We start from the raw sequence: 26,266 nt of genomic DNA on the forward strand, positions 1-26,266 counted from the left end.
CTGCCTGAGACTGGAGCCCGCAAGCCTGCCTGGGTACCCTGGAGTCCAGAGCACCTATCCACAACTCCACAGTGCTGTTTCTACTGCTTCCACAATGATATCCCTTTCTACAATTAACAGCTTTATAATAATTCTAGTAGCTTTTTTATTTAATTGAACAGGATGAAGATAAAACGCTGGGCACTGGGAGATTTCCAGGCCTGCCGCATTGGTGCTAGCCTGCTGGTTGCGTTGAACTGACGGAAACTCGCAAAGCTTCTGGCCCCACCTCAGCTGCTGAATGAGGTCTTCCCCTTCCTTGATGACGTTGACAGTGACCTGCAGTGTCGTCTGTTGCTGCTGCCCGAAGCGCTTGATCAGGTCCTGCACAGCCTCCACTGACTCGGCGTACACATCATCCAGCAGCTCCTTCTGAAGCTCCTCCAGCCAGGTCCACAGCTAGAGGTGAGAGTCAGGGAGCTCATCAAGACCGGGAAGCTCGGGCAACATGGCAAAATCAATTCGTCACGGCCTCTGTTTTTTTTCTGCTACATCATTAAGAAAAGAAATAGTTTTGTTTCCTCTCCAGAGAAGAACTATTCCATTTTTTGTTTTTCTTACATTCTGAAATCTTATCTATGCAGTTTCCGGTATTAAAACGATACTTCAAGGTTCTCCAGAGGGCTGGGCAACGAATCGTTGGTTTGTGAACTTACATTCATCACTTGATGTTTTACATCATGAAAAGTCCTCAATCATTATCATCATCCTTTTAAAATTAGGATAATTCAAGACTGAGCCAATACACTGAGCATGCTATTATTTTCACAATATGTACACACTCAGAAATAAATATTATATAAAAAAATTAGGATCCATAAAAGTACATATTTTTTCCTGCATTTAGTTTACAATAGCAATTTAAAAAGATGTATCCTATTCCAGAGCTGTGAAACAAACATCTTTAAAATTAATGTATTAAAATTTACACGTTGAAGGTTAGAACATCAAGAACACAAATGGAGTTAGTTCCAGCACTTTCATACATTTATACGTTAATAGTAGAGAGCCTGGAAAGATTTCCTAGTACAATGATGTTTGCAGACCAAGAGAAATCTGGCTCTTTTAGAGCTGAGTCAGTACGGGATTTATGTTTGGATCACACAGCTGGTGGTGACAGGGGGCATCTATTTCAGATTAAAAAAACGAATTAAAGTATGTTACACTTTTTGCTCTCTGATTCCATGTTATCAAGACAATTTTACAGACAGGAAAAAGTAATTGCCCCTGAGAGTAAATTAGAAAATGTCAAAACATAAGTCGTAACATTCACTTTGTGAAGCAACTTTAATTCGGTTTGAATTAAAAGTGTATTCTAATAATTTATGGAGAAAAATAAGCAGTTTTTTTACGTTTTACGTTTTTTAAATGTCATTTCTTTCAAAATAAGAGAAATTACATAATTTAGGATAGTTGCCACTCAAAAATATGTTTTTAACAAGCTACAACTCCAGTATGAGACAGAAACGTGGTTTTCCTGATTTTCCCCACAAAAGCCTCCAAATAATAGAAGGTCACTCGGCTATCATGAGCATAAAAGAAAGACCGGAGAAGAACTACATGACCATTACATAGTTGACCTGACCACCACTTAACCCAAACCTGTAGCAAATTTTCTTTCATTCTTATTAATATCATATTTTCTCTATTATTAGTAGCAGTATTAGAGTCAATCATTACTGTGCTGCCAATGCTGGGTCACCACAGCTGAATCAAGACACGACCGAGGAATGACAGTGGCTTAATTCTCAACATTGGTAGTTCTGCTTTTTTCCACCTTGCTAGCAAATACTCACAAGTTATTTTTATCTTTAAGGGAAACAATTTCCACAAACGAACAAATAGAACATGGAATTGTGTTCATATGATACTATTATGAAGCACAATATTTTAAACATCTTCAATTTATGCTGGGTAACATCTGTTAAGCATACAGAAAGCATTCATGAAATGGGTCCCTAAAACGACAGTACAGAACTGCCTATTGTTTCAGATAGGAAATCACGTGCAGGAAGCAAAAAGGCAGAAGGCGCAGTAAAACTAAAGCAAATATACAGGCATAAGAATAATTCCAAACATGAGTTAAGAAAACACACAGAACTTGATATCAAACAAACATATCTTGACTTACTGCTCTGTTGAAAGAACATTATGGAAAAAATTGAGTTTAGATCCGCACATACAATTCCCCAGTCCTGGTGAATTTAAGTTGTGAAAGCAGAGGTAAGGTGTGTTTCCTTTAGGAAATGACCTTCCATCCTCCTGCACTAACCCTGTGGCTCTGCCAGCCAATACAGACAGCCATGGTAAGACAGTTCCACTAGCAGCAACATATCTGGGGGTGCTCTTTTCTTACACCACTGCCTATCCTGTCATCTTTGCCTTGGTTGGTCTTCATACTCCTAATATCTGTTTGAGGGCTGTAGTGAAATCACACATCTTAACAGCACAATGCAATTTCCTTATCATAAATGCATGGCATAGCAATGATAGTCAGCTACAATTGCTTCCAATTTTTCAGAAATACCTGAGTGCAAGGAAATATAATTTAGGCAACTAGAAGCAATAACAAATGATGCAGTAAATTCTAAAAACGGTACATAATACAGCATGTGCATTTGCCAAGATGACTCGTCCAAGTGCAATTCCTACACTTATAGAAAACAAGCTCAATTATTGACTGCAAATAGTCATGTGAGAATACGAGTCTGTTGCGGCCTAAACCACACTATGAAATGACAATATCATATATCTGTACACACACAATTCAAAGGCTATATCTCAACAACCATGTCAAGATGTGTGCTACCCCACACACAGGTCCAGACTGAGCATTACCTCTTTGACGTGAGTGTGGAAGGAGACAGACATGTCCAGCAGCACCTTGCGCTGCTCCACCCTTCTCACAAAGTCCTGGATGCGGTCCTCCAGCTGGTGGGCAGCCTGGTAGATCTCCTCCGGGTCACACTCCCCTGTCTGCGCCAGCTGCTCTGCTGCCTCCAGCAGTTTGTCGGCATTGGTGTAGGTGTTCTGAGAACAAGGAAGGCACGCGAGTTAGAAAACATGGCAATAATTCCACAATTATTAATACTAATAACAGAATCTCAATATTTCAAATGTTTGAAATCCCTTATGCTATCACACAATTTCACATCATCACTTCATTCAGACTGATCGAGATGACCACAAATGCATAATGCAAATAAATTCATGCTGATCTTTGGATCCATTTAATTCATGTTTGATGTTAGACAGATATCCAGAAATGTTACTCCAGGAGTCAATTACATTTTGAATGTAATGTACATTTTGAATCTTGACATACTTAATTTTCAGAATAGACTTATTTTCACCTTTTAAAAATCTGCAACAAAGCATATCTCCACTACCTTTGTTTTCTTCCTAGAACACGTCTGTCAATATCTAATTATCTAAATAAATATATTTTACATACAAAAATGTATGGGGAAAAAAGTAAGTTGATAAGTAAAACCACAAACTCCTACAATAAATCATGAAGGTGCTGGAAGTTAAATATTACTGAAAGCATAAAAGCCTTGTAACTGTAATGGTTCCAAATCCTGTAAACCACCTAATCAATAGCTGATTGCTTTTCATCTGCCATGGTGGATAAAGACAGGTGAAATCAATAAAGATAAAATTCAAATGCAGAAATGAAAAGACTTACCTTAAGCAAGGATTTACTGCATTCACCATGGGAGATTTCTTACGTTAACTTCAATAATGCATTTAATGCACGGCCTACACAGGTGCAGTGAGTTTTAATGTATTATCATTTAAAAAAGGAACTGAGGTCTTAGAGCCACAGCAACAACAGAAAGAAGGCAACGTGATCCTTGTCAGCACGTAGGTTACCTGGGCCACTTCCTCAAAGTCTTCGTGCCGCTTCTGCAGAGCCCTAGCCCTGTGCAGGGACTTGCCCACCCCAGTGTGCTTGCTTAAGAAAGCCTCTCCATGATTTTCAATCCAGTCCAGAACCTGAACCATTAGAAAAGCAACACAAACTGTCACACCGGAGACCACTTTAAATCTGCTCAACTCTAACACCATCAATTCTCCACAGTGCTACTGAAGAATGGAAATGCATATCACTGCACCACCAGGTGGTGCTTCAAGCAGAGGAAGACACTCAATATGGTCATTCATCCCAGAACACTAAAGGGGAAGCGAGTTCAGCTGCAACTCCATCACATTTCTTTAAAATAAGATATTTTTAATTTAAAGCCGACCCGAAATATACATGTAAATGAGAAGAACAAAAGTGGATCCATAAATAAAAAGCACAATGAGCAAATTAGTGCTACATACACATATTAGACCCTGACATTTTTATACACAAAGGCAGGTGTAATTGCAGACATTTGAGGTTCTTTTTCTATAGTGCAGCTTTCATGATGCAATCACACATGAAAAATCCTATAGTGCCCTTATAATTAAATGTATCAGCTGAAATCTGACTAAAATTTTAGAAATAACCAGATGTTCTAAAAAAAGGCCAAGTTCACAAGTATGAAAATTTGTTAATGCATCATGGTATACTGAACAGGTTTTCAACCTAAGACACCCTAGGTGCTAGGAAAATGAAATATTCAATGAGTCATGAAAACAAAACAATGTTATTGGTTTCATTGCTCAATTGCTGTATTTTTAATGAATTAAAAAAATAAAGGTGCTATTGTGAGGCTTTTTCCTACATATTATTCACTGCTGCAGTCAAATTTCCTTCCTAGATGTTTCAGTATATCCTAGGTAGTCTGAAAGCTATCTCAATTTATGCATTGTATGATACATACAGAATAACACGCATCTTACATGGCAATGAATAGGATTACCATGGCAACAGTTACCTAGATTATGGGTAGATCTCGCAACACTCAGAATACCCTGAGGCACGAGGAAGGAGTAACTAAAACCTACTCCTAATCAGTCTGGGCAACTCACAAAGAATATGCTTTTGGAATGACAGTGAAAGCAATTTTAAGAGTTTGAAAGAGCCTACATGCCCACTACTTATTAGACACTTATTAGTGCAGAGTAATAAACCTGCACCGAAGAGCAGAGACAAAAAGGCAAAACACTAAATCATGAAGCTTATTTGAGCTCTGAGCAATGTACTGGAATAAGGTGCACTCCACTGTAGTTCAAAAGCAGGTTTTAAACTGATTATGAATACTTTCATTTTAATTTTATATTACTCAATTAATGTGCTATTTTTCTATTTCTGGGAGTTATTTCATTTACAGTCCAGTACACACTCATTTGCTGTTTTGTCCTAGTTGTTTTGAAGACCGACTTATTTGCTTATGCCAAATTTATTATTTTCATCCCACAAAGTAATCAGCAAAAGGAAAGACTAAAAATATCAAAGCCAAAATATCTTCCCAGCAAAGACTTGGAAAGGACAATGCAATACCAGTGGTTGCAAAAGGTTCACCACCAGTGCATTTAACTCCTTTCCTCATTACAGCATTCAGAGACGTGTTGCATTCAAGCCTTTACACTAACTGCACATGGAATACCTCTACATGAGAATTGCAAATATTCAGAAGGTCTTCACATTGAGCTTTTAGTCATTAGGAGTGAGTGAATACCTGATGAAATCTTCATCATCATCATCACTAGGAAAAGGAACAGGGTTTGTCTTGTGAAAGTGAGCTGGTTCTTATCATCTAGACTAATCAATACAGCTACATGATTCAGCAGCTGACAGTTTTCTATTTGCGATCGAAACGTCAGCTGGGAATCCTGAGGTGCTGTGAGGAGCTTGCGCGTGACGAAGAGCACCATGCGCGTTCTGCGGCCACGACGGGGGCAGGAGCGGGGCTCACAGACCTGCTGGACGTCCTGCTGAAAGACACACAGCTGCAGACGCTGGTGGAGGCGGACTTTGCGGTGCTGCCAGATGTTCTCCAGCTGCCTCTGGTGGTGCAGAACCTCGTGGATGATGTCCAGCACGTGGTGCACTGCCTTAGAGTAATTAGCCGAGGCCGTTAATGAGTCGGCACTCCCAGGGGTCAGAGGTCGCTGTAGTTTATCCAGCAGCGCTTTCCCGTCTTGGCTGACCTGCATGTTCGGTGAGCAAAGAGATCCTCATGATGGCTGTATGTGTCAAAATATTGTTCTATTTTTTTAATAAGGTGTTGATGAATCAGTATATAAGATATACAAGATATACAAGTAGGTAGCTGCTTCAGCATGCACAGGCTGCAAAGGAATAGGTTACGTATTATTCCACGCTGAAAGGAAAAGAGGTTTGGCTGTAGAGCCTTCTTCAGGTGTCATCCTTCAGGGGCCACTCCCGGAGAAGGCTCCTCAGTTGAAACACTGTCTCATTTCTTTTCCTTCAGCGTGGAATACACCTTGACCTGTTCTAACACAAAGTTAAATATAATATTACTATTCATATGTATTCAGTGAATCAGTGCCTAGTCAGAACCAGACAGTGTACCTCGGAGTAAGCCGCTGTGATGTGATCATACAGGCCCTGATGGTGGTGGATGGCGTCTTCAAGGTCCTGTAGTTCAGATGGCAGGTCCAGCTCCCCACAGGCTTTACACCAGGAATCCACATTGTTCATGTACTGCAGGAAGTGGACAAAGCACAGCCTCAGGACACATTACCACAGACTGGGAGGATCTGCAATGCTCTTCCAGGAAAGGGGGCTCTTCTTGGAAAGGGTGATGATGAAGGCTGCTTATGTAGAATGGCCATGAAGCCATTTTTGCAGCCACGGGTTCAAATACCTCCGAAAGATCAACCTGTTCTACCTACAGCAATACCCCAGCATACCGTGCACAGCTCTGGCTGCGCAAAGATGCCATCGCGTAGCCCAAACACAGGTTCAACTTGTCCACAGAACAGAACCACAAAAAACTACATTACCTGAGCTTCCTTAATTAATTGCCACTAAAATTTAAGTAAACCTTCCCAAGATAAGGTCAGAGAACCTCATGCAAGAAGGATGAACTGTCAAAAAACATTTATTTCCAATATCAAAAGAATTGATTTGCACTAAAAACATAAGTGTTGTTTATCTCCAACACTGTGCGAGCTAATTCATAGTAGTACAGTTTAGTAAGAGTTTTTTTTTTAGTAAGTCAGCTTTTTTCAATCTTTCACTTAAGATGTTAAGAGCAGGAAGATACAAAGGAGCAAGCCACAGTTGATAACTTTAAAAACTTAAGACAAAAACAGCCCCTAAAGAAAGCATCTTTCATTTCAGCAGTGAAATTACCATCCACTTGTTCCTTCCACTGCCGACGAAAATATAAGGGAACAAGTAGATGGCATGTTGCCTCACCTGCTCAGTTTTTTGGTGAAAGACTGCAGACATGTCAAGCAAAGTGCTGCGCTCATCCAGAGCTGCTGCAAACGCCTTCCACTCCTGCTCCAGCTGGCTGGAGATCTGCTTGATCTGCTGGGAGGCGTAATGACCCGACTCCAGCAGGCGGCTGCCCACCGACACGATCCGGTTAATATTGACATAGACATTCTGCAGGGAGAGAGACGGAAGAAAAATACCAGCAGGGGTCCATGTGGCTTGGTCAAACAGACGGGCACCAGCTATACCTACAAGATGCCGTAAAACCAATAAGCTGTTTGTGTAAGGAAGAGAGTCGCTTAAAAAATAAACATGAGGATAACTTCCCAGTGTTGACTTTCTCCTAAAAAAAAGCCTTGAGGTATTTTGTTAATTAAAAAATCTATTCTATTTTATTCACTAAAAACACATTAATTTTCTCAAGGTTAAGTGTGTTATTTTTAAAACAAATATTCATCAGCAACTCTCCGTCAAGAAAGTTACTTGAGATGTATTACCTCCTTTCTGAGTGTTTATTTCCCCGAGTCCCACCTCAATGTGCTAACTACAAAGTACATGCTCTCCCTTCCAGAAATTTCTGCTTCAACAGTAACTTTGATGACAAGCAAATCAGGTTCTGTGATAGGACATACTGCTATCTGCTGTTAAACTAAAACATATACGTCTCAGGTTAAAAAACAATCATTGGTGCAAATAAATTGAAGTGACAAATCAGTTGCAAGTAATAACTCCTTTGCCAGAAATAAAACTGACTGAGTGTAAGAAGTCTGATTCAGGACTGCTGATTACCAATTTCAAGTTGAAGATCACAGGTAGCACAGCAACTACAATACACAGTATTGTAATTATCCAAGTATAATCGAAAACACTCGCCTGATGACCAGTATTTGAGTTACCATTCAATGCTCCAAGTAACTGTTCAAAAGTGTATTCTTTTGTACCATTCATGAGAACAATTTGATACTGTATAACACTATTTTAAAAGATATACAAAATGTATAATTAGGAATGCATTTGTCTGTAACAAAAACTAAAATATCAAATTGAAATTTACTGTAGGTTAGTTGCTCAAGACAGTTTAAGCCCTAGTACCATTTTGAAACAATTTCAGAGACCCGTTCTATGTATAAATGTCTTCTCTAGTAAAGGTTCGGAATACATACATTCACACACATATAGACAGTCACTTTAGCTCTTAACAATGCATCTTAAAACCAAAAAAAAATCCTCAGAGCAAAAGTTCAGTAAATGTGCTCCAGAGTTTCCAGCACAAGCCAAATGCACTGTTTTTTTTGTCCCTAAAGCAAAACTCAGCTACACCCATGGGGCATTCCAGCTCCACCACATGCCCAGAATTTCTTTGACCACAGCACAGCAGTCAACAGGCTTACTGCTGTCTGAGCACAGAGCGAGTCACGTGAGCAGTGCAGGATGAGTTCACAATAACGTGCACACTGGGCTGCACTGTGCCATTCTGCACCTCTTTATGTAACTAACGGTTTTTAAATTATTTTTCTGCATTTACTACAGCAGGACAGTTCTCACTGTATTGGACAGAAAAATAAATTCAACCTAAAATTTTGAATTTGTTAAATGCTTTTTTATTGCATCTGCTGAAAGATGTAAGCTGATATTGTTTTATATTAGTATTAATTTAAAATATGAATTAAAAATTTAGAAAATCAGAATAAATAGAAAAATATTCCTTCAACTAAAGCCATATGAAATATAGCATTTTATTTGGTGCACAAAATGAGTTAATTTCCCCAACAGCAGAAAATACTCATTCAAGTGTCTTGAAAAAAAAAATCTAAGCCATAGGTCAAGTCTAATTATGCTACAGAACCAATCATGTATTCAAATAGTAAAATGTTTTTTCCAGGTTTTACCTATTTAGTTTTTTTTTTCCCCCCATGGAGCGAATGTTCTAACATTTCATGACAGTGAATGTAATGGTTACATTTATTTAAGAAAAAGCAATATCCTCTAAAAACAAACACTGTACACCTCTCGTTAGTGCAATGTGAAAACACAGGTGTTTAAACCTTAGCAACATATTAAGACATCAACAGGGTTGTTAAAACACTGCCAACAATATTTTATTGAATTTGAAATAGATGGATGCAAGATCCAAAAGTCCAAGATGGATCTTTGGGATTTAACCATCTAGTGGAAGACTGGTAGGAGCTTTTGCACCACAATATCACATTTATAACTCTCCTAAAAGTCACAAATGCAGTAGTGTAATACTTAGTTTTCTATTTTCATCTTTACTTTGATCCATTTCTCAATTCATATATCTATTGTCTAATAATTGCATTTGATTTTGATCAGGATTGTGATGTAGGACCTAAAATATTACATACTTTTAAAAGTGATTTTCTCCTGATTGAGATTCCATTTTTACAATAAGTCAACATAGTATAACATTCTTGCACATATCCCTATTGTATGAATTTTAAAAACAAATGAAACCGTGCAACCAAACACTGACCGGTCTACTGCCATTCACAAAACTCCCTCTTTCGCGCGATCACAGAACTCCCCACATCAAAAACAAAAAAATGACACTTTTCATGCAGTTTCTTGATAATCAGACATGAGTTTTAATTTCCACCAATGAAACAGAAACTGAATTCTGATATGAAATTAATCCTAATGTCCTTTTGGAATAACTCCCAAAGGAGATATTAAATCAAAGCTTTGTGCTTGTTCTAATTTCAAAAACTGTTACACTTATGACCTACTTTGAATTATCACCCACCACTTGCTTTTGTAAGATTAGTGAAAAAACACTTAAACATGAGCATAGAAATTTAAAAAAAAGTTAATTTTCTTGATCTATCAAATAGGAGGGCAGCATTAAAATCTACTTTAAACATTGCATTTCTGCTTTAGTAACATGAATATGCAGCACACTTTCTCCATGTAGAAATGACTTTCATCTCCCTCATTTTAATGAGTAAAGCTGTTCTGAGGAGATAGCTATGCATGGTCAAACACAAATTAATTTTATTTTCTGTCTGTATATATAAAAAGGGCAGTATTAAATTACTACTTATTACGATAGCAAAACATGGTTCTTCATTTCCAAATTTCAAATTAAAATGAAAAATGTTTCCCATAGAAGCACTGTGTTTTAATCTGACACTTCAGCAAAATTTCCTGAAGTAAGGTATTCCATCTGTACTAAGTAGTGATTGAGCCTTGCTTTTATACGACGGGACTAATGAAAAGTAATTACTATAAGCTCATATTTATGATGTTTGTCAGGGAAGAGCACTTCTTACAAAAATGAAACAATACACTTTTACTGAAACAGAAAAACAGTAAAGATTTTTAAAATGGTTATGTAGAAAAACATCAGTCCCAGATGCAAATAATTGTAGGTTTCTCAAGTATAAAACCCTAGCCTTTGTGAGTGACTAACATTCTGTTTCTGCTTTAAGGTACACATTAGGATCATTTGAGTTTGAAGGATTTCCACTGACACCTACTGTATGAGAACCAGTTAAGTCGCAAAACACTTCTAAGGCCGATTTAGGTTGCATTTATAACAATGGGAGACCACATGAAATGAGAATTGAAACTACACTTGGTTTAAGCTTTGAAAAAACGAGAAATAAACAATATTCTGTATGGACAGATCATACAGGAGCAATAGCTTGACATTTGATAGCTAACCGTTATTTTGGAAACTGCAAAAATCTGCTACTGACAAAAAATACATACACAAAAGAGGATATTAAATGATACCAGCAATAGAAATGATTAGGCAATCAAATTATATATTTTAATGAAGATATTTAGTTTATTAATATGAGGAGAACTTCAATATTGCTGGCAGAATCTACACAGCTCTTACCTTACTGTCCCCTCTGCTGCATAGACATCTTGTAGCTTTTAGATATTTCTATTATTGGTAATTATATTATTAAATTAATAAATTAACCGATGTAATAGCATATTTTCATAGGATTCAGTGCATCGTGTATTGGACTGACAGACAGGGTGACACAGTGGCACAGCAACTAGCACTGCAGACCCAAGAGCTGTGAGGCAGGAGTTCAATTTCGAACTTGTGCAACTTTTTTTTTTGTAAAGTTTGCATGTTCCTCCTGGGGGTTTTACATCAAGCGCTCTGTTTTTGTTTCCCCACCTTTCGATGGCTCACTGACTAGGATGAGTGGAGTACCTGCCTGCCCTGTGAAGGACTGGTGTCCCGTCCAGGGATCGGTCATGTTTTACAGTCGTTACTTCCAGGAGAGGCGTCTGATTTTGGTGATAACAGAAATTAGCAACCTTCCAATATCGTCTGGATGGCTTAGCTATACTTGTATTCAGAATAAAAACATGTTCTGATACCAATGGGAGCTAGAAATATTTTTTGATAAGCACTAAATAAAGTTGTATTATCTCCCACTGTGATGAAAGGCTAAAAACTTGTTTATGAAAACACATCAGCTGAAAATGTTTAAATGTGTTAAAAATAAAAAAAAACATCCGCATTTCCTTTTTTTTTTACTTACTTTCCTAATCTTACTTAAAAATCTTAGACTTCAATTACAACCAAGTGAAACAGGTTTGTAATCGGTTATGCCGATTATGTTCACAATTAAGAAACCCCTGCTTCTACATTTACAAGCTGAGTGCAAAAACTGCATGAAAATGAAGGCAAACGTCATTTGTAGTCTAAACACAATGCTGGTGGAAAAACCCAAGAGAGTCCTGGTTATTATCACTATTCATAACTGTGCAAGGATTTCAGAGGACAGGCCAGATGTTGAAACGATGCTGCTTCACAGGAAATGAAGTGAAAACGGAGGCAGCCACAGTGCAGCGTGGTCAGATCCCTCACAAAGACGCAAGCGGAAATAAGGTGGCAAAGCCAGTCAGGCTCTAAAGGCTTTTCCCCAATTCCAAACGCAGAAACCACAATGAGGCACAACAGGGTGGACCAGCAGTGCTCCCTGGTGTCACAGACTGGCTCCAGTCACAGCACAGATATTTAAGAAGAACGTATTCCCTGTCACCATCCCAGCTGGTCACCCTTTAAAGGTGGGAAATCAAAACTGAGCTCCAACAAAAAAGTGGTCTTTCCCAAAGCTTTAAATGTCAAGCTTTGCCCTCCTTATTCCTAAAATACGGATGTGTGACATTCCACAAGACAGTGGAAGCGGTACAATCAATGTTTAGCTTTCTTTCATGGATTAAATTATTTTTAAAAAGAACAACACTTCAGAAGTGTTTAATGTACAGACATTTAATGTACCGCAAGCTTCCACTTTCAGAGAGTAAATAAACAAGAATTCCAGATGACAAACAATCTTCTCTTGGGAGAAAAAACAGACAATCAATATATATTTCTGCTGTAACACGAGGTCTGAAATGCATCAGTGCCTGAAGGAGATGATGCAATCAAAGTTAAAGTTCCTCTCTTCTTAATAATCCATTTATCAAGCAGCCTTACCTTTATAAAAAGCAATTTGTTAAAAAAGATCCTCTAAATTTTATGAATACTATGATATTAGATAATTGTTTTCCAGAATTAAAAATGCAAAACACACAGGGCAGTCTCACACCTGTGATGTAGAAGCATGCTGATTCTATAACCCTGCAGGCTCAGATATGAGTGTTAGCTCCCTGCAATGTTTTCATATCTGTCGTCACTCCTGTGCAATTAACAGGCTTTACATTTAAATCAACACTAATACTGGAACAAAGAAAAGTGAAATCTCAAAGAAGGGCTGTGAATGAGGGGAGAAGTGCTTCCAATTGAACTTTCCCACAATGGAATCTGTCTAGATAATGCTGAGACACTCCTGTAAGATGGCTGGGAGCCAAATCTTAACTTCTTATGGGTGTGTGGTGAATTCAGAGATCCTCAATACCACAGGTTATTTGAACGCAAGACCTTCTTACTCTTCAACAAGCTTGTTTTCCTCACAGGCTCCCTGAGCTTTATACTGAGCGTGCCTTTACATGACGAATAGCACGCCCAACTAATTGAACAGGTTGAACAGGCTTCACTTAAATTAAACTAAGATACAATAAAAAAAGATGACAAAATACAGACCCCAACACATGATGAACCCACTCTGAAGCACAAGACCCTTCAGTATTAGTGTCATGATTAGCAAGAGCTACTGTATTGCTATGTGAAAGCAGGTACAAATAAAACAATCAGAACGTAAAAACTGTTAAGCGAGTGTCAAAATTCTATTAAATTGAGATGTGTGTAAGGCACCAATTCCCATCAGTCATTACAATGTTTTCCTGAGAAAAATTGGGTGCTACCAGTTAAATCAGGACTGAAGTACTGGAGCACACATCTAATTGGCCAAACCATCTTGCAGTTCTAAACTTCAAATGAATGCAGTGGTGTAAAAAGAAAAGGTTTTGTAGGAAGGTCAAGGAAGGTCTTTGCACAGATCTTTCTTGCTTTTGGTCAACAGAACAGAAACCATGAAAGAAGGTCACAAAATAATTCTATGTAAATATGACTCAGGAGCCTTATTCCTAAATTTAACTGAGGAACATCAGCACTAACCAAACAGTTTTTCCTTCTTACCATGCAATTCATTGCAAAGTGACTGTGCTGAGTCTGAAGCTCCATTGCGTGAGGGTGGCTTGTTCCAATCTCTGTGTAACTCGTCAGAAACAGGCCTTTGTTGTGCATGATCCAGTCAAACATCTACACAAATGAAAAGAATTAAATATAACATGTTTGCAGAGAGTACTTACATAAGACGAAAGGAAAACATGACGTACTGCTTGTGGAGACAACACCTAAGGCAGCTAGACTCTGAAATTCTGACCTGACTGGGCATGTGCTCTGACCATATTTAGAGGCACAGAAATACCTAGAGAAATGAAAGGACTTAATGGCTTACTTTGCATTTAGGAAACATCCACTTGTATATAGACAAAAATGCCACACAAATGTAAGAATTACAGGCACCTAAGGCATCAAAGAAAACTTACCAGAGGACTGGTAAACGTGTCTGAGTAATTAAAGTTATTTTAGGCACTTTTTAAAGTGTGGTTCTGAAGATTAAACATTTTGGTTTTCTTAATGTTGTCGCACCATATCTTTAGAAGACAAATTATTCCATACATACATAATGCAAAATATCTCACCACCCAAAACAAAGATGTAATGAAATGACAACCAGGAAATCCAGACACTTGTTGACAATCTGCTGCAATTAAACACCAGCAGCAGAAATTAGTGCAAAGAACACATTGCTTCCAGCATTAGGACAAATGTATTTTATATAGAGAAGAGGAAAAAATTCGTATTCATGAATAACACAGACAAAAAGAGGGTAAGCACCGAAGCCATTACCTTCTCCGCATCTTGCTCGAAGAGTCGAAGCTGGAAGCACTGGTCGAGCTTCAGTTTCCTGACGTGCCACATCTGTTGCAGATGCTGGCGAGTGGAGTGCAGTTTGTCCAGCATGGTGGACACCTTGGGAACAAGGCTCTGCATGTCGGCGTTGGCCGTGACTGCATTCTTATTGGGAAAGCCATCGCTGCCCTGGATCCTCTGCAGGAGTTTGTGTCCCTCAGTGTCCAGGTCCTCGATTGGGGCCTTAACCACCTTCTTCTTCAGCTGCGAGTGCTCCTCAATCATGCGCCGCGCCCCTTCCAAGTCCTGAGGAAAGTCCTTTTTGGCCAGAATCTCCTGCAGCTCCTCCAGCCGGGAAAGCATGTGTGTGGCATTGCTGATGAAGTCCTCGAACGCCACACGGATCTCAATCCACTCCTCGTGGTTATAGTCCAAGCTGCCTTCGAAGTCTGGGGTCAGCTGGGATGGGTCGACTACTTTGGTAAGGCCTTCTAATGACACCATGCTTGTCTGTTTGCAGGCAGACAAAAGGGAAAAGGAAAATAAATCCACAGTCAAACCCACTGACTGTTGATTGTCCAGAAACAAATAACCACAATCGTACCGAAGGAAAAGTGACTATTTCACTAATGTGAGATACTTGTTTTTGAAAGATGAAATATCGGGCAAATACTGTACCTAGATGGCTAAATTGTATCATTTTATTATTCATGACTTACATAATCACTTGTTATAGTTAAAATTGAACTGCAAAAGGGGATGCATCTTTTGTTTTAATTATGCTACAGAAAATGTTACATGGTTCACATGCTAATCCAATTCAAGATTTTAAACAATACTGTCAACAGTATCAGTTTAAAAGATAACTACAACAAGTAGTTTAAAGCTTGGAATACTTCTGGAAACATGACGGTATAGTGACTAAACCTAAAGGATAAAGTGAGTACATGCATATATGAAATAAAAACTGAAAATATTGAGGACTTGGTTTGTGTGATAGTCATCTATGATTTCTAGTAATATATAAAAATTTAGAGTAATACACAGCAGAATTTAATATAAGAATAAGCAAAAGTAAGTTGCATTTCAAAACCAGTTGCCTTCACTGCTATATAAGCATAACAGTAGCATCTGAATGTAAACCCTTACTGCTTAAAATGGTTAAATGATGCTGTCGGCAACTTCCCGCTCAAAGCTCTTAAATACTGCTGGTTACACGTATGCATTCCTAATTACTGTATTTTGGGGGCAGTTTGTTCATACACAATGTTTCTAAGCAAGTTATTAAAAAGCAAAACAGCTGAGCTCAAGAAATTGTCTGTTGTAATAAATGATTTATAGATAAAACTACACTTGTGGATGTTTAGATTTTAAGCAGGATATAAGCGATGTACTAAAATTAAGAGTATTAATCCTTCAGATGTTCTTGTCCCCAATTCAACCGATGTTCAGTTTTCAAAGGACATCTGATAGCACAAGTAATTAGGGCTTACCTCAAACTCAAACTTTGAGCTGCCAAAATTAGTTCTCTGCTTCTGCCAAAAGTTGTCTGGCTTAATAATCAGTGCAACATGAATACAGCAGGGGAAGGATTCCTGGAGGATCTTTAGAAGAGGCTTAATTGAGTCCCACTTTGACCCACGCATGTCCACTATGACTGTGAATCCTTGTTTGCATACCTCCTCGCTAGTTGAAGAATAGAAAAATACATATTCAGTTACATTTCTGATCCAGGAAAGTTAATTTTACTCTCATGCACACCCCCCCCAAAAAAAAATGGTTAGCATTTTATGTTCTGTAATGACATTTAAAAATATAGAATATAGAAAACTGTGTGTATTTTTTTGTCCATACAGGGAACAAATCAAGTCCAAGTAATTCATTCAATACTTTACCTTTTTTTACAAGAATGACTCATGATATAAAGAGCTCTGAACAAGAAGTCATCTATTACTAAACTCGGATTTCCGCTTACCCCGACAGCCCATCTGAACAGCTCCAAGAAAGGACATCTTCGCTGCTTACGCCTCAGAGCAAAACCACTTCTCCTGGCTGCCAGCTCTCCCGAGAAGGAGGCACTGTACAGGATGCGCGTGCCTCTTCAGCACTTTAGACTGTATACACTTCTCTTCCCTCACATGTTCCGAATAACAGATAGCCAGCCTCTTTCTGAATAAGCAGGCAGCAAAAGTATTCTGCTTTCTCAAAACTCGTCAAATACTGCCTACTCCTTAAACCTTAAAAAAACGGTCAAATTCTAAGCCAAGCTGACACCACTTTTATACTACCGTAAACAGCTGGCAAGTGCTTAATAAAGTAATGCTAATGGCAACAGTATTAAAGACCATTGCATTGAAATATGTCTGAAATCTAAGAAGCTTTAGTGCTCTAGAGCACAGCCTCTCTGCGCATGACTGCTGGCACAGGTTAAACTGCGGCAAGTTTCTGGATCAGAACCATGCGGACTCACGTCACCTTCCTCTGCAATGGGAGGGCTGCTGCCCCGTGGGAGGGGGATAACCTACATTCAAAGGCTGAACACGGCTTTTGAGGCAGCGCCACTAACGCGACAGACAGCTGGCGGTGCACACACCACAAACTGAGATTCTCCAAGACTTGGGCGACAGTAAAACAGCTAGCAACAAGATCCTTATTTTCTTTTCCTTATCTTTGTTTATTTATAACCAAAAGTTTTTGCACACAACGCATACGTTTATGATGACAAAACAGTCCCACTTATGAATGTTTACCACATTTCCGCAGCTCTCTAATGATTTAACCATACTCGAGCCATTTACAGTGGCTCCATCACTCAAGCTAATACTGCACTTTATTATTTTAGTTTTAGGACAATTTCTCAAACAGCTATCACAAGGTGTGCAACTAAGAACTGAACCTCTTAGCTTTGGTCTGTGAGAAGGTACATATAAATCGGAGGCTCTACCTGGGTATACCAGCCAGGTACGAAATGAGCCTGCGGAGATCCTCCTGCCGTATTCTGTCATGGTTGCTGCGTGCAGGAAACGTCAGGACAGGCCCCCCTCGCTTATCTCTGCCACCTAGAGAGAGCATGAGAGCAACCCGACATCAGACCACAGAGAACCGCACAGAAATACTAAACAGAACCACAGGTGGAAAAAAAAATCAAATAAAGTGAAAGATCTGGAGAAAAAACTCCCGACAGGCTTAGACACAGGTGATTAAATGTTATAATGCAGTAACCTTCTATGAAATCTTAAAATGTATTTTAAATTTAACAGCGATATGTACAACCATGTTCTATACATATGCTTTAGTATATATATAAGAAGATATATGGATGAACAACAAGCTTCAGGCTATAAAATGCTTTGGAATCAAGGTACTGTAATTCAAAAAGCTCCTGTTTAGCCCCTTTCATGATTAGTAAATATAATATTTTTAGTTTAAGTGCAACAAACTATTACATTTTGACCAACAAGGAAATTAAGTAAGAACACATTGTCATTTAGCAAATTATACCCTTGAACAAATTTGACATAACGAATGTATTTCTTACTATTAGGCTAAAAATAATTAATTTAACAATAAATCATATAAACTACATGCGGCACTAGGAAAAACACAAATATGCATCTCCAAACGTGTTCAGGCTGAAAATACATTTAAAGTAACATTAAAAAATACCAAAATAACAAGTTTAAATTGGTAAATCATTAAATGATCTACAATTATCAATTTAAAGCTCATTTCTTAAGTTAAATAACCAGAAATAATTCGTTTTTCTGGTCTTAAAGCAACTCCATAACATTTCTAACATTCCAGATCAGATCAAATCATAGTACTTGTACATTCTCTAATGTCACCGATAAGCACAAGAACTCCGGAGTCCCACTGTTTTCATTGGGGCTTCACTGGGCTCCAGGAAGCAGGACAGTCTGTAACTGCTTTTTTTCATTCAGGGTTGCAGGGAAGCGAGAGCTTATCCCAGCAAGCAACAAGTGCAAGACAGGGTTAACCCTGACCGATTTGCCCAAAAGCCAATTAACCTTCCGGTATGTTTTCTGAATTGTGGGAGAAGCCTGCAGAACATGGCGCAAACCTGCACAAACGGGGTAAGATACAAACTCCAAACAGACAGCGCCCCAACGCGGGGTCCCAGTGCGGAGTGGCAGCACAGTCCAGTGGTATAAAATAGCACCAGGCTCAATATGATTAGGAGCTGACGACTGCGCAGCTTGAGTGTCCTACATCCTAGCGAGAAGCTTAGACAGAGTATGACCTTATATGAGCTTGTATAGCAGCGGATAACAGGCAGTGCCTGACCTGAGAAGCATCAAGCTTTCTAGAGGCAACTTACTTTCCAAGCTCCTAGGTCCACACAGTATGAATTCAGTTCACAGTCACAATTTCCTCCAGCCAGAACTCTTCAATTCGGTACAACAGTTTGTGACCACAGTCGTGTAAATGCAGCACACAAGCGAAGGCTGAGGGCCAGGGGAGCAGACACCCTAGTTTATTCCCCAATACCATGACCACAGCACCACTACCCTCTCATTCGTACAGACACAGCTGAAGACCTTCTCTCTCTCAATTCTTAACCCATCTAAAAAATGTAAGCCAAGAAACGCCACAGTATTTGGCCAGCAATATGAACGTACAGTATCACCACTACTCTCACTCCCTTCAACACCCTTCTCATTCACACATGGACAGAAAAAGGTTTTCTTCAGCAACACTCTCCAAGCGGAAGACACCTTAAGTGCTTTTACCTTGATCAACACTTCAGTTTGTGCACTGATGCACCACAACAATGCACGTTTTGTTTTTTATTTGTGCTGCAGCAATTCAAAATAATTATTTGAACATTTTTTTCCATTGGAAGGTTAAATTTAGTTTCTTAATGAAATTAAGTATTTCTATAGAATATTCAGTATTTCATTCCTCTTACAAAAGAAAGTAAACAAAAGAAAGCATGTGTATCTAATGATAGTACTTAACTGAGGAAACAGTTTAATTAGGGGAATAATTCTCAGATGTTTTAAACCAACCAGGACTGTTTACTCTGCATTTATCAGAATGAATGGAAGGCCATACATTTACTGACCACAGAAATCAAAGCAGGCTTACCTGATAAGAAAGCAACTTTTTCCTTTAAGATTGGTAATACTTCCATTGCCTTCATCTCATCATTTTTGCGAAACCCTAAAACAAAGAACAGAAGAGGTCACACAGATGGAAACCATACCAATTTTAACAAGAAAATAAATCAAATGTTATATATTCACAATTTTTTAACAAAATACAGTGACATTCATCATAATAATTATAATAATAATTGCTTACACTTACAATTGCTTACACTTATCTGGACTCTCCACTCAAAGCGCTTTACAGGTAATGAGGACTCCCCTCCACCACCACCAGTGTGCAGCCCCACCTGGATGATGCGACGGCAGCCATAATGCGCCAGAACGCTCCCCACACACCAGCTCTCAGTGGGGAGGAGAGCAGAGTGATGAAGCCAATTCATAGATGGGGATTATTAGGAGGCCATGATTGGTAAGTGCCAATGGGAAATTTGGCCAGGACGCCGTGGTTGCACCCCTACTCTTTTCGAGAAACGCCCTGGGATTTTTAATGACCACAGAGAGTCAGGACCTCGGTTTTACGTCTCATCCGAAAGACGGCGCTTAGTATAGTGTCCCCATCACTATACTGGGGCATTAGGACCCACATGGATCACGGGGTGAGCGCTCCCTGCTGGCCCCACTAACACCTCTTCCAGGAGCAACCTTAGTTTTTCCCAGGAGGTCTCCCATCCAGGTACTGACCAGGCTCACACCTGCTGGGCTTCAGTCGGTTGCCAGTTGTGAGTTGCAGGGTGATATGGTTGCTGGCAGAATTCCATAAGGAATTCTGCAATAATTACTCAAACATTGTGGGCTTATGAACAGGATACATTAATACTGTTTATTCAGAGCCACCTAAAAGACAAGTCTTGATTATGTTAAGCCTACAGGGTGAGACTATTTACTTGGACAGAAATTTCATTTTGTAAGTACTAACGACCATTGTATTTCCCCTTAGTGAGAGAATAAGAAGACATAAAGCTTTGGAAAACCATGTTCCCATTACCGCAGTCTTTGCTATATTTGTACATTTACAAAGGTTGAAAAATAAAAACAGACAAATACTACCAGTGTTACCAGGTGGGATGCACGTGCTTTTTCCATTTGTAACTATTTAAGACATCATGAGAAGACACTGCTGCCTACACATCCACTTTACATTTACAATTCTTCATTTGGCAGACACTTTTATCGAAAGTGATTTATAATCACATTTGGTAAAGATGCAAACTGCACATAACGGTAGAGTTATAAAAATAAAAGACAGGAAAACAGTTAGCAGAGTCTTAATTAAGCGCTAGGACAGGGGTGTAAAACATATGGCCTGAGAAAGCCCATTTGCTTCGCTTGTGTGACTGTTGTGGTCAGAGCCATCAGCCGAGACGAGGTGCGAATCGAGTAGCCCACACGCGAAGCTGGCTCCCCTGGTGACGTCACTGCGCCAGCGGCACAAACAGCACTGCCTGGGGTTCTCCACCTCTACCCGAACACAGTGCCCTGTTCGATGATCTAGCCAGACAGGGGCGTCTTTGCATGAAAACAATGGGGGGAGGGGAATGAATGTCACCCTAAGACTTGTGCGCCCTCTCCCTCCAATCTTGACGGCCACGAACTCTGCACTGCTGGGAACGGGCAACAGCGACATCTGGAAAATCCTTCAACACTCGCAGCACGTGGCGTGGCTTGAAGAACCCCACTTCATGTCATTTAGCACTGAACCAGGAAACTGAGAAGAGCACGTGGAGCACCATGCATGCCAGTCACAGAGGCACGAAGGTTTGAGGTCTGTTCTGCAAATACAGGACAGTTCCTCTGATCAGTCTGAAAGGTGTCCTTAATACTATGGCATACCTTAGCATTAGCAGTAAATAAGGGAATGGCAAAGCTCACAGAAAACCTATTGTGGATAGCATCGCAGAAAAGCCAGGATTCCAAAAGACTTGTATTGAGAAGACAAGACCGAAATCAACCGCCCCCCAGCCACTGCAGCCCCTGTTTTATAAGACATGCAACAGCATGTGCCCAACGTGATCATTAGCTGCAATTCACCACTAACCACTAATCAGCTGTGCGGCAGAGTAGTCCCATATCTCTGCGGACACCCTGAAGGACTAGCGGAACAGGAATCAGCAAACCGTTATTGCAAAACAGGGAGAACTCGCCATTACGGCCTATTTCCTCAGCAGGGGCACCAACACTCCAGATACAAGAAGACTAAAACAAAGTATATTCATTCAAACATGTTAACTACTGTATATGTAAACATTTTAACTATATAGATATACTGTATATTGTGAACTGGAATCAGATGACTCAGATAAATGCTCCAGCATCCATTGTTTACTTTTTGGAATAAGTAGAATATTAAGAATACCTCAAAGTTACACAACAGAGAAGGCAAAATACCAACCAAATATCTAAGTCCATGTAATTCAGGTATGGAATGTTTTGTATACTGGACTTGAATATGAACACGGGTGATCTCATATCACTTTCAGACCTCAGTGCCAATCAAGGCAAAACCTGGTTAAAACAGCTGTGCTAAAGACAGCTTTCAGATTTTTAGCTTTCTTTCGGGCCAGTTTTTAACAGTGAGACTGGAGAAGCACAAGGCTTTTTACAAAGCTAACAACACAATCAGCTTTAATTTCTCAAGCATCAAATAGAGGTTTTTTTCTCTCCTTTCTGCCTACACACCAGATGGCTTTCACTTATTATTAGGAGAAGAAAAAACACCATTTGGTATTTAAGATATTGCAAAATGTGATTTCAGGCAGTGCAACAATAATATATCCTACTACTCTACTTGCCTATGTTATTCTTGATGGACTCACGCCTTTCCAATCAAATAACTGGAGCACAACAGTGTTTCGAACTCCATGCATAGAGACAAAAGAAAATCCTATGGCATTATCTCATTTACCTTCAATAAAATTCAAGACTGGAGAATAAAATCACAAGGGAGTATACCTACTGGTTTTTCGACTTCAAATTGTTACTAATTAGTCAACAGTTTTAAATATGAATACAAATACATCTGCATATTTCCAAAAAGCCCTTTGCCATCAGTCTCTTGTTCTTTGTTAAACAGAGATGATGTCATCCATTTAAACCAGGCCAGACTGCAGGATTCTGCAGCTCTGCCTGTGCTGCAGTGTCTGGAGTGTTTCAGGAAGCCACACATGACAGGCAAACCTCCCGATTCACTAATATTAGCTCAAGTACTTCTTTACTCGGCATACATAAAGACACATACTGTGCACACAGTGTCTTTCAAGCCGATTATAGTTGATTCTCCTTTCAGGGGAACCAAATGCATTCCTCTGAAGCAACATCTTTATACTGTACTCCAGACGCAGAGTATGCATCCCACCACTGCCTCCCCACTGCCACGCAGCTTAAGAGCTCAGCACTAGTCATGCGCACCTGCAAGAAGGGCCATCGCCACTGTAATGTATTAATACAGGGTGTCACTGAAGCAGGGCTTCCCTGTAGCCCTCGGCCACCAAGACTGACGATTCTGTGAAGTGTACCTGGTGGAAAAACACCTCAGCCCTGCTCATGCTAGCAAACAATTTGAAATTATCTAATCTATTAACTTAAGGCATAAGGACCTAATAAGTACATCAGCCACTATACATAGCAGCACACCTAGTATGACTCCTCTTGAAGGTTCACTCAAAAATCACAAATGAGAATGGCTTAAACATTAAAGCACACTGTAAAATCAAACGAATAATTAAAGATTTGCTAGGATTTCGACAGTTTGTGCAAGTCAGTCAATTAAAACTTTGCACTTCTGGTTTTACAACACATTATAAATGTTAGGGGACAAACTGTTTTCAGAGAACCATTTCTGGTTCCCGACAAGTGAAGGAACAACTACGGCTTTCAAACTTTCCACTGACATCTTGGACCATAGCAGATAGTTCTCGATTACTTTTAACTCCTGGTTCTCTCAATACATCAACAACAGTTTCAGCGGAATGACAGCATTAAGAAGCACTGCGCACAGTGATCAAAAGACAATGAACCACAACGATGCTGTGAAAAGTGCATAGGTAGCATCCTTGGCAGGGTCTTAAGATACTGAAATTATTTTCAATGCACACACATCCTGAGCTACACAATCTATGAAAGCTTGAGAAATTGGACCAGGGTCAGAAGAGTCAACTCTTTAAATTAATTCTGTATTTCCTGGTTCTTTGCGTTTCATGGAAGCTAACCCCATCTCAAAACAAATAACACATTATGTGGAATGCCTAACACCTGAAATTTGATAATTTATCAGAAGCCTTCTGAAAATCGAAGTGGACCTTGTTATATTCTCTGCATCCCTGACTGCAATTGCTTGTTCAAAGAACTATAAGCAAGACCTATAGGACCTTTTCTAAATTACACTGATTGTCCCCTTGATTCCTATCATCTTAAAGACTATGCTCTAGTTTATTCGAATTACTGTTTCTATAATATTAAATGTAACAGAAACAAGAATTACCGTTCTATTACTCCTTGGTTCAATATTGTCACCCTTTTTATGGAAGGCACTGCTCCATTATATGGGTACTCCTCCTGTTCTGAGTGACTATTAAAAGACTTTTGTTCATAGATACAGTTTCTGGTCTCTATTAAGTAAAATTGGTAGAAATCCATAAGTCTACAATTGTAGTTACTAAATACTTTTATTACTTGAAACTTTTCTGCTTCTTCTGTTTCCTCATGCCAGAAAGGTCTTTTGATGGACAGTACTATGCCTCAAACTCTTCTGATAGCCTTTGCCACAGAAACATTTCCAGTGCTCATGAAAGCAAGCCTTCCTATGCACAGTCTTTAGCTACACATTGTGTTACACATTAGACTAACCTTTGTATGGTATAAGCAGGATCCATTAAAAGACCACAGATTTGCTCTATTCTTCAGTTTATTTTTATGGTAGACTATCACACAATCACAGAGGTAGTTCAGCTGACTGGTCTTAGACACGACACAAATTACAGGCTTAAAGACAATTTTTAATACATTTGGATATGGGAATCCACCCCAGAGGATCTGACACTACTCTGTGCTAATAAGCTGCCAATCCTTTTTTGTGCTCTGAATAGCTAAGTAGGCCACCTATTTTCAAATAAAATTGTCCAAAGTCTATCTACCAGCACAAACTTAATGTAAGTCAAGAAAAGTCTAGGCTCTTCCATTAATAAAGTAAAATAACTCAACAAGCTGAAAATCTTCCTCTTGGAAAACAAGCATTTGAAAGTAATAGCCTATAGCCAGGACAGCAGTACCAAGCAGCAAATGATTCAGACAGTATTTCTGAAGTCAAAGTTGGGTACAATTTGTTCCAAAATCACAAAGTACTTGTGACGTCAATGTGGCAAGTACTGGGTTAATGCTCATCTTTAATGCAGAAAGGTTGAACAACTTTTTGCTTTCCAGCTAAACAAAGCAATGTAAAGCAGTTTTCTCAACTAGAAACTAGTTGGCAGTTGAAAACGGAACAAAATTTAACTTTCTGGATAAGGCTGAACATCCTGTTGACGAAAAAGGAAAATTAAAAGCCTCCAGAGTAAAATGCACGGGACAAAGTAATTCTACTGCAAACATGGTAAAAGCTCTAGTCAGTTGCTTGCACTGAGAAAAAAGTACCTACCTTCTTCTGGGGAAAACAAACTGTCTTTTAAAATAAATCTACAATTAAGAGATAAATACGTCATCATAAACATGAAATGCATTATTCTATTATTGGTAGTCGAGTTTCTTTTTTCTCCATGCATGAAATCGGTGACATTTACATTTCTTTTTGTAAACTCTATAAGGGATTAAATAAGGGTTGAATTACTCTTCTACCTTTCATATTAAACTGGAATATTCCACCATTTTAAACACAGTTGTTTAGTACATGCTATTCTGTAAATGCAAACATAAAAACTAAGCCCTCATGTCAGGGGCTGCCCAGTTACTATATACCCAGCCCCAGTTACATATACCTGCGTTGGCAGGGTGAAGAGCACTGATAACTGTCTTGTATAACAAGGTAGAAGCCATTAGCAGTACAAGAAGACTTTGAACAGAGATCAAAATCCAGCCATTTTGGCTTCTTAAAATTAAATCAAAGGCCTTTTACAATTTTCTAGTTGTAAGCAACAATCTCTACTAAATTTAAGACCTAAAACTAACTGCAAAAACACCTTCTAAACAGATAAGACATACAGGAGTCACCTAAACCTTCGCGACCAGATAAGCTTCTCGAAGGCCTAAAGAGCTTCTGATAACACATGGCAACTGTCTGTGAATGTTTCAAGGCCCGAAATAAAGGCTTACTTGCTCCCTGGATTTTCCTGTTTTATGCATCTCAGACTCCATTTAGTCTCGTCAACCTCCAGGGACACTACTTCACCCTCCCACCAAGGATCTAACGGTTTC

The 26,266-nt window shown here is 39.1% G+C and overlaps 1 protein-coding gene across 5 annotated transcripts in view; it reads right to left on the reverse strand.

Annotated features, from left to right (window-relative positions):
• Positions 1 to 26,266, reverse strand: part of LOC148651651 (triple functional domain protein) — a 145,297-nt gene that overhangs the window by 54,959 nt on the left and 64,072 nt on the right. For 4 of the 5 annotated variants that reach the window (XM_088602282.1, XM_088602280.1, XM_088602283.1 and 1 more), the window contains 11 exons: positions 19,842 to 19,916; positions 17,677 to 17,791; positions 16,226 to 16,418; positions 14,730 to 15,242; positions 13,953 to 14,075; positions 7,361 to 7,552; positions 6,509 to 6,640; positions 5,893 to 6,123; positions 3,916 to 4,038; positions 2,878 to 3,069; positions 269 to 438 (listed from right to left, as the gene is read on the reverse strand). In XM_088602282.1, coding sequence (XP_088458408.1) covers positions 269 to 438; positions 2,878 to 3,069; positions 3,916 to 4,038; positions 5,893 to 6,123; positions 6,509 to 6,640; positions 7,361 to 7,552; positions 13,953 to 14,075; positions 14,730 to 15,242; positions 16,226 to 16,418; positions 17,677 to 17,791; positions 19,842 to 19,916 — 2,059 coding nt within the window. Of the gene's footprint in view, positions 1 to 268; positions 439 to 2,877; positions 3,070 to 3,915; positions 4,039 to 5,892; positions 6,124 to 6,508; positions 6,641 to 7,360; positions 7,553 to 13,952; positions 14,076 to 14,729; positions 15,243 to 16,225; positions 16,419 to 16,707; positions 17,135 to 17,676; positions 17,792 to 19,841; positions 19,917 to 26,266 lie in introns of those variants that run through there. The other variant, XM_088602285.1, reaches the window with a different exon arrangement.

This window comes from Lepisosteus platostomus, chromosome 12 (genome assembly GCF_059453375.1).
Source record: "Lepisosteus platostomus isolate fLepPlt1 chromosome 12, fLepPlt1.hap1, whole genome shotgun sequence".
Taxonomy (NCBI): Eukaryota; Metazoa; Chordata; class Actinopteri; order Semionotiformes; family Lepisosteidae; genus Lepisosteus; species Lepisosteus platostomus.